This window comes from Echinococcus granulosus, assembly GCF_000524195.1.
Source record: "Echinococcus granulosus chromosome Unknown EG_S00041, whole genome shotgun sequence".
Classification (NCBI taxonomy): Eukaryota; Metazoa; Platyhelminthes; class Cestoda; order Cyclophyllidea; family Taeniidae; genus Echinococcus; species Echinococcus granulosus.
In genome coordinates this window covers 552816-562749 of record NW_020170421.1, presented here as the reverse complement: position 1 = coordinate 562749, position 9934 = coordinate 552816, and the positions used below count along the sequence as shown (strand labels likewise).

At 41.6% G+C, this 9934-nt stretch overlaps 1 protein-coding gene across 1 annotated transcript; it reads right to left on the bottom strand. All coding sequences in view use genetic code 11, as the record gives it.

Moving 5' to 3' along the window:
* Positions 1-1692: 1692 nt before the first annotated feature.
* Positions 1693-6942, bottom strand: EGR_05539 (hypothetical protein; the record flags this gene model as incomplete). Its single annotated transcript, XM_024494788.1, has 7 exons — positions 1693-1836; positions 1982-2335; positions 3660-3828; positions 3914-4470; positions 4757-5164; positions 6054-6135; positions 6851-6942. 7 exons carry the CDS (start codon positions 6940-6942, stop codon positions 1693-1695), a joined length of 1806 nt encoding a protein of 601 aa, XP_024350836.1.
* Positions 6943-9934: the final 2992 nt, after the last annotated feature.

Here is a 9934-nt window from a genome sequence, read left to right as displayed (position 1 = left end):
CCAGATGAAAAAATACCGTGATTACTATCTTTTTATTAAGAAAGTAGGACAGTTACAGTCGACTGTGTCGGCAAGTTTGATTTCAGGAGACATCATTAAGACATGTCAAGTTTTTAAGGCCACACGTGGTTATACATTATGGACCCGATGCGTTTTCCTTTTAGATTACTTCAATTTACGTTCGCTATTTCCTGACAACGTTCAGTTGGATAGTTTCTTTTTTACCTTTACACCCTATAAAAATTTGGTTTTCAAATTAGACTAACAATCTTTGTGTACCACAAACTTGTATATTCTGGATTGGTTTTACATTTTTATAAGCTTACATAACCCACCTCATATAAATTTTCGGCACACTTTGTAGCCAATTTTTGATAGAAAAGTGGGGAAGGAATGCTAGGATCTGATTTAACCACCTCTCTCTCCAGCACATGGTTCTGCTAGCTTCTGTGGTGATTATGAAGCCAAAATTGAATGCGGTTTTAATTTGAAGCGTGTTAAATTTGGTCCAACTTAAACTCCAAGCTAAGCTGATCCATCGCTGAAATGTGTAACGCCACTGCGAACAGAGAGCATGGATTGCATAAAATTTATTCTGGTGGAAACGCGACTGTTACTATTAGAATTTCCAATACCGTTTCCTCCGCCTAAATCTCTTTTTAAGTAATCTTTATTACCTGCTTATTTCTAAGTTATACTCAGCTCTTGAACTTTATACGAGAGGCAATATCTTCGTCCATCTATATCAAATTTGAGGTAAAAATTATAATCTACATGAAACGATTAAAGAGATCTGCTTGCTCAAGCTTAGGTATGATCAAATCACTGTGATCAAAGCTTGTGCGATCAACCAGTCATTTCACATTACCAACTCATGGCTCTTATACTCTCTACTATTCTGTGCTTGCAAATTAGACGTTTATTTACGAAGAAACAGCATCGTACTTTTGATTTGGTACACTCCTGCATAATCCAACTTTCTCACGTTAAATTACTCACATTAATTGGCACCAAATGTCATTTTACTTTTTCCTGTTTTTTCCCATTCCTTTTTTTCTTTGCTACACTTGCTTAAATTACCGCTGCTTCCATTATTGAGAGGCACTTACATCCTCGCTATAGCCTCCATTTGGACTTGCTGAACGGTACGCGCGCTGCCGCTACTGCTGCTGGGTGTGATTGGCTTGCTTACCTGGCTGTCGGTTCTCCGTCTTCCTTCACGTAATTACCGCATCATTAGAACAAGCTATCCTACTTGGACGATATTGCTGACCGATTTCGTCTCCTGCCCTCGACGTGAGTTTAAGCCAGTGAGGCTGGGTTGCCGCCCTGAATTGTGTAAGCAAAGAATTCGAAGTCAATTTTTTGTCCAAAATTTGATGTACTCGTTAGCACTTCAAAGAGATCTTTACAAATCATCCCAGTGAAAATGTTCCACGGATAAGAGTTGTGTGCAGAATGACATCCCGTTTAAGATTTTTTGGTAAACAGATTTTTAATATCTACTTATAATTATAAGTAAGCGTTTACTTTTGACCGAGCCCTTTCCCCGTTTTCACTAAAGGCAACGAAAATTCCAAAAATCTAGGAAAAAAGGTAATTTAGATAGCATACCTTGATTTAAAAAATAGTGAAGACTAAAAATTCAACAAATAAGAAGTAAAATATCTAAAGAGACTCAGGAAAGGAAAGTCAAGAGTCTGAGAGCAGTGAAAGGGTTTTTGTCAGCTTCCTGCAGTAATCCTCTAGAACATCATTTCGGCTAATGTCTACAGGTCCCATCAAAAGAAGCAACAAATTCTCAGTTTTAAGGGCAGAATGAAGGTCATCTGGTATCTGAAACGAGAAACAAACGGATTCAGGGTCATTAACGCTTGGTGAAGGTACGATTAAGTATTAGCCAATGAATAAGTGGAGGTACAAATTTCAAGCACTTATCTGATGAAATGTCTCCTTGAGAATGGATCACACAACTGCTCACCTGGATCGTATGTAGCTCAAGCCACTGCTTTTTTACCCAGAGGTCTATGCAAATTGCCCCATTTTTCCTTTGGCGAGAGTAGGCGCCTTTCGCGACTGATAGTTTTTGCAAAAGTGGGGCAGGTGGGATTCCTCCAGAATCCACATCTGGAGGCTGAACTCGATACAGTTCTTCCACCAGTGGAGCTATGTTGGGCACACATACATCTATCTGAGCCAGGCAAGAGGCTGCTGTTTCAATGGAGTTCGCCCCTTGAACACGACGCTCCAAAAGGAGACTTTTCAATTTATCTACTGCCTCGGGGTTCTCCTTGCACCCAAATGCTTGCTCCCACAGACTCTTCTGGTTAAGTATCTGGGACATGTATTTAAAATAAATAGGGTTAATAAAGAGCTTTCTGCTTTAAAATAAGCTTAACCAGAAACTGCGAGAAGTGTTCACGTTAAACCATGATTTTGCATTGTATGGAGGTCCACGGGTTCAAAGACCAGTCGCAATACCGTCTATCAGAATAACAGAAAATGCTGATAGTGTTCGCATAGAAACCTAGGTGCATTATTTCTTTTTAGAATACCGGTAAGCCCCATATCTGTGGAAGTGTCCCAATTCGCCAAGACCAAAAAATTCTAATAATTGTATCTGCGGCTAAAGTAATGGCAGGCGCTTTCTAGAGTAAAAAAGACTTTATGCGAATTTCCTACCCTATGGTATCGCTATCAGCAGCGAATATCACTGCTAAGTTCTGCATGCTATTCATGCGTATCAGTGAACGAAAAGAACAGACTTGGTCATTAAGGGCGTCCCATTCATTCGGGACAACACATGGACCCATACTGCTCACTGCACACAGGCATATTACGGCAACTCAACCATGAGGTATTACCGCATTCCCCTTGGGATATGGGTCGCTAAAAGGGCACCCTAGAGGGTCAGCATTTTAGTATCGATGACGAAGGAAATTAGGCACTCCTAGAATAACTAAGTTCTGCCAACAAATCTTGCCACATTAGAAACTTTCAGGTACTGCTTAGATGCTGGCAAAAGGTATAAGTGTAGTGGGGAGACAACTTCAAAAACTGTGGTTTCCACTCCAATTCTCTATAAATTGGTGTGAACGACTTTGCCATATAGCACAAAATTCAATCGCAAAAAAAATGCTTTTGCAATAAAAATGAGAGCAGCACACATCCACGTGCCAGTACCATCTTATGCCAGACATAATCCTCTGGTTTGATCAATTAAAGGGAATCTGCCAAATTGCATGAATTTTGCAAATGCTAGCAAACCTCACAGAGAGAATCCCTCCATTCAACTCCTCAAAGGAGCACTATCCCAAATGTATGGGAAATCAGACTCGCAGTTTTTTTAGGCGATTACTAAGTCGAAATACACTTCGTTAATAGATGTGGGCCGACTGCGTTTAGGTCGGTGCACAATCCCTGGTAGAATAATATATTTCTTTTTCCCAGTCTGTCGTGCTCCCATTTTTGTGTACGCACTTGCACTGGTGTGCCGCACAAAGGTGAAGATCATTAATGCCACGCGTGAAACGCAAAAAGGGTGTTATGGTGGTGATATTCCTAGATATGAGAGGGTCTTGTCAATTCGAAAAGACTTGAAAGAAGGTATTGCAAGAATTTAAATCCGCCAGCTAAGTCAATAATGGAAAGAAACACACCTGATCAACACAGATTCCGTTTGCGAGAGCATTTGCTGTAAAGTAATCCTTGTGACACAATGTTAATTTCTCAATAACGTCCATCCATAGAGCAAGCAGTGCAGCTTTCGAATCAACCTCCTTTTGAAGGACAATTGAGGCGGTAAGAAATAGTGACAGAAAACGGTCCCTGCAAGAGCAAATGTAAAAACCAAAACTTACATCTACTTTGCATAAAGTGTACACAAGGTAGGATATTCGTATGTAAACCTCACCTATTGAAAAGATCTCTGCGATACCCATTGGCAGCAGGCCAGAGTAAAAGTGAGTAGCCATCAGAAGGCAGTGAAATGCTATCTCCAGAATCAGGTAGCCAACTGAGAGTAAGAATGGATGCTGTTTCAGTGGCCAGACAAGCAGCTACTGCATCAACTCCGGCATTCAACAGGATTTTCCCAACAAAATAGAAGGCATCCTCGTCCAATATCCTTGCAACATCGATAAATGTTAAGAATGTGAGTGCCAGATCATAGTTCACAAAACCCTGGCACATTCCAGTTAGTTGTTGAAACGCCGTATCTTTATTGATGAGATCGGTGAAGCTGGTTGTCGGTAGACTTAGTGTACTCCCACAGAAATTTGACGGGTCGCAGTAGATTGAGGTGAGATTACCCAAAGATTTGTTTAATTTAAAATTTTCATAGTGAGAAGGCTTTTCATTCATAGGAAGATAGCGAATTCGCTTCCGATTCAGTCGGCGCCCAGTTGGAGGTGTTGGAGCGTACTGGGATGAGCCAAGATCTCTCCCTCCCGGGTTGAGTCCACCGAAGACCTGGAGCAAGAAAAGATTGGGCGAATTGGTTAAGTTATTAGAACCCACCCAGTTAAAGTAAACTTGGTCTAAAATTAGCATCAAAATTGAGCAAAATCACAAATGGCACTCCACTAATTCAGCAAAAAATTACTGTGTTTAAACGAATAGGGCTATGGTTCGCAGCAAAAATGTTACACCTTAAAACCACATTTAAAGTATGAAAGCTTCTTATGTGATACATTAACCTAATATAGGAATCCTGTGGATCACCGACCCCATATGCTTTATGGCCTGTCCCATCTACCAGAGGAACGCAGGTTTCAGATTCATTCATACTACTGAATCGAGGGACGACAATGGGTGAAAAAAGAACGGCACCAATGTCTTCACTGACAGGAAGCTGGTTAACTATGTAAAAGTTTAATAAATCCACAACGCTATTGCGTTTAACCGATCCGAGGCTGTATTTCTTCGTTATTGGATTGAATGGAATATCAGTTCTAAAACACCGACCGTTCCACTTCATATAGAGACAAAATGATGATCGATCATGCTCGTCATTTGTCACTAGAAAGGAACCACTATTTAAAAGACGACTGAAAGCTATCTTCGGATTTAACGACCCATGAAACCATGGCTGCTCCGAAATTTCACCTTCTTCCTGGTCATCAGAATGGGACACTACCTTATCAGGTACACCGGTTGAAACTGGCTACGAAAGAAAGAAAAATAAACGTAAGTAACTCTTGAAACGAAAAAATCAATCGAAGTCGGCAATCACTAGGGAAAACTCAGTATTTGTTCATGAAATGGTAAATCACCGCCTAACCTATAATGCAAAACAGCTGAATGTCAAAATTGGCTATACACTGCGTGACCTTCCTATCATTAAACCGTAGAACAAATAACAGCTCTGTAAAAGGTCACTCTAAAATACGTTTAATTATCGTTTAATCACATACCACACCCTCGCTCATTTAACTTCCCAGTACGAGCACATGACCTAGAATATAATATGGGTACAGATGAACAAAGTGGAACATTAGTGTCACTGGAAGAAACTTCAACAGACCATAGATTAGTAACGAATACCACAAACAATCATTTGCTATGCCTGTGTCCGCATCGCAACCAAGTTTTCCTGCATGACAAAGTCCAGATTAAAGGGACTTTTGCACTATTTTAAAGGTAAAACACCGTTATCGAATTTCCCAAAAAGAATGAATACTTTTGGTGATGGTTAGTTTTATTTGCAAGTCTGCAGGCTGATGTTTATTTCCTGAGTTAGTACTTGAGCCCCTCTAGAAAGCATTATTTTAATACATGTACAATTCTTGTATCATGTAGGTAGGAATCGGCCAGTATACACAATACGTGACATTGGGTGGACTCAGTTAACTTTTTTTGAGAAACTCCACCCCAGCTTCCCCCAAACCTTGGTAATTCGGGCACATTTACCAGACTTTTCATGCAAAAAGACGTCCAATCAATCGCCTCGTTCCAGGAGCCTTTTGCACCGGTGGACTTCCCCCTTTGCACAATTAACTTGAATTTCTAAGAGTTTCTTAAAAGCATCAAACTTGACTTTTATTTATACTCACTGCGCCAGAGGACACTGCAGATCCACGCCCATCCCTTAGAGCCTGTTCTCGGTCGCCGCGAGGGCTGGGATAACCCTGAATACTGAATTGGGATAATGGTGTGAAACTTTGTCTTAACTCGTCATCGATCAGGAAGAACTTGTACTAGCTTAAAGTTTTTTATTTAAATCAAAAGTTGAGAAGACAATGAGGAGTATATGAAAAATATGCAACAAATGGCGGAACGAGGTTTAAGAAGTGGTGTTAACCCACTTTATGGTCAAGAAGATCTACGGCAAGACTACTAACTCCCTTAGTGATTTGTTAAAGTTTGCAGTGAAAAATGTCAGAATTTCGCTACAGCCTAGCACTACATCAACTGCGATGGTCGACCAAGCCCAGAGCCCCTGTACAGAGGCCCTTCGCATTGGTCCTCAAAGTCAAGTGAGACATCCTTTACCAAATCCTGCTCGCCTCAAAATGGCTCTCATGCATTCTTGCAAGCTTCAGACAAATTAGTAGGACGCTCATACAGTCTTCTTTTTGATTCTGCTTCGACTAGATCAGTTTTCAACCTTAAAGCTTTCCGCCTTTACTAAAAGACTAGGATTGCCTTACCGTCTAGCAGGCTACGATAGGCAGAAGAGAAAGAGATGGTAGCGGAGGGAGAGATGTCATTGCATGTCAACGTAGGTAAGGAAACTTGAGTGGGAAAATTAATTTTATATGTAGAACTGGCTGGGAACGTGATTCCTGGCGTCACTTCTCTGAGTAACACTAAAGCCATCAGAAATTTTGCTGAGATTTCCTTCACCCACTAAGACGCTGAAGCCACGACAGCCCCTTCTCTACCGGAGGAAGACGTTGGCGATATTTGCGGTGCCCTATTTGAAGTAGCAGCTGTACTCATAAACACCTTAGACGTTCTCCGCGCGTAGCTTAACCTTGTAGTCAACAAGGAGAGGAAAGAATTTCGAGAATCAATTATTAAGTACACAAATATATACTAATGGCAAGATGTCATCATAGACCTTACTGATTGCTCTGGTAATGAAGAAAGACGAAAGCCTCCGGTCGTGTCGATTTAGACACAGTAACAAAAAAGATGCTTTCCCATTCCCACGCATAAACGATCCTTTCGATTCCCTATAAGGCTTTGAGCAATTCTCCATGCTAGATTTAGAATCGCGGCACCGGTAAGTTGAAATGGCAGAGAGAGATTTATAGATCCCAGACATTTCCTTGTGGGTCCTGTAACGTAGGGAGGCCCTTTCCGACGCCTTATACCTAGATGACATGCTTGTCTTCGGGAGAGATGGTTGGGAGCCTAACATCAATCTGATACCAGTGTTGGACCGTCTACGAGACCCAGGGTAAACCCTGCACCCAAAGGTTTCTCAAGTTCCTTGACATTTAGTCGGCTTTTTGGAGCATACTGCCTCATCAGGTAAAATGATGGTTAATAAAATCCGCAAAAACAAGTGAGGACTTCGTTACCATAAACCAACTGGGCTGAACATCGTAGGCTTCTGAGCTTGGTAGGTTGCTACAGACGTGATAAAAGTTTCGCTAAGATTTGGAGACCATTGCATAAATTGACCGTAAAGCAGGAGAAAAGCAATTTTGAGTACGAGCATGTTGGACCGTTCAGGGAACTGGAGCAAATGCTGTGCCCTTGATGGTTCTAGCATTGCCAAATTTTTGAATTAGGTGATCCACCATTTTTACTGGGCACCGGCACTAGTTATGCAGCTGTGGGCAGTGTATTCTCACAAAAGTACAATGAAGGTAAGGAACACACCGTCAACTATACAAATATCAGAACTAACAGACAGATGAGATAAGGTGAACTGTTTGCTACTTTAACAACGGTTGGACATTTCAGGCATTACCTGATAGCGAGGAAGCTTGTAATTCGAAGGGGTCATCAGACGCTGACCTGATTTAAAACGTTAAAGCAAGTGGATGCTTTGGTTGCAAGTTTAGACGACGAACTTCGATGTAGAGCAAAGAAAAAGTACTATACAGTAATGCAGGTGCCCTGTCTCTCAGGCCAGACCTGGTGGTGTTTACATGTATGCCATCCACTTTGACGAACCCACCAAATACTGGTGCAACGAGTTCAGTGTTTCTCGCTTCCACCTATGCTTTCGTACAGGCAATGAAGGTCTAAAGGCGATCTAAGTCTAGTTCCTTCTTAGTGGTCAGTAATGTTCGTCCGGCAACATGGTTGGTGCATACCGGCCACTTCTCACCTAAGAGGTACTTTCGACTGACCAAGTATCAATTTTTTTTGGATTTAACTCTTGCAACTTGCGCCTGTTTTGCTGCTTCCTTCTGAATTACGAACCGTCCAGTTCGCTCCAAGACCTCTGCATCCCCATAGAGTCCCCATTTTAACGATATATTGCTCCCAACTGATCAGTGTTATCTGTACTGATTAAATATTTTGTTTATCTCGGTCTCCGTAATTTATACCTCTCGATTTTTCCGTACTTCAAAAATATGTATTCTTCCACAATATTCTGACTTCTTATGACTTCGGAAAAGATTTGTGGCGCCGCATTGGTAGCAGCGATGGGCGAACCCGGTTTAAAAGTTCAACCATCCTGGTTTCCATACCTGTGTGCTATACCTAAAGGGAAAAGAAGAAGGGCTTCGAGTAAAGAATAACATCTACACATGGCAATTACTCTAATTCACTGCCATGCAAGTATTCCTTTAGCCATTGAATGGACAGCAGAGAATAGTGACAAGGAAGGCTAGACGCTGAACCCTAGTTCAGCGAAACAATTCGGAATCTTACCTTATTGGATGATGGCTTTTGGACTCGTGTCCTTACAAATAGCGATTGGCAGGCGAGGTGCCTACCTTAAGGGAGATGTCCCATTTTGACCAGCATAATCAAACAAGACGTAAGCCGGAACACAACAGAATTGTCGAAATGCGTTAGTGAAGTTGGAATCGAATGCCTTTTCACATGCAGAAGAATGCAGTGGCTGGTGCTGTTGGTTAGCGGCTGGCTTTTATGGCATTGGCTACATCCCAATGGCACTCGTGGGAGGATGATGACGGGTCTGCCAAGGATGGCACTCAAGAGAAAGGCGGGACCGTGGGCTGACTTGGTGTTTCGTCTAACTGGATATTGAACTACGTTGCCACTTCGGACTCCCAAATTGCGCTCCCACTATGCGGAGTGGCCTTGGCGCCTTGCCAGTGACAATCCTACCCTTTTGTATGCTAGTATTGTATGCTCTTCCACATTACTTTGGGTTCTTAGGACTTCAGGGAAGATTTGAGGTGGAGTGGTTGGAACGTCGTACCACCAAATCAACACAAGCTCGAATGGCAGGATTTACGGCCGGGCCGAGCACACTGCAATTTCCTCGCTTAAAACATTGAATCTTTGTTAGCAGTTAACAGCAGTTTTTATTTAAGTTTAAATAATATATATGAAGACTCAGTGGGATTGGATCTTGCCCTATAAGCCAAATGTTCAAAAAACTCACAACTCCAAGACTCCAAAGTGGAAGCCAAAACTCATCACTAGGGAACAACATGATAAACTAGCGAATTTGTATGACAAAAAAACGTTTTGTCAGGCCTTTCACGCCGTCATGCACTCCTACCTTTAAGCAACAGAATACACATAGATCGCCATACCCAAAACAACGATACAATAACATGACAACCCATAGCCCAAGCCATCGGAGTCACCAAAACAAACATCAAAGTGTAAAATTCAAAACCAAATTTCGTAATTACAGGGAAACAAAAGACCAAATGAGTGCCGACTTATGACACAATACCTTTATTTCGAAAAAAGCAATCGAAATCACATTCAACAAAGATTCCAAGAACGATCGAAATCCTTCGACGAAATAATTAGTAGTAATCAGCCT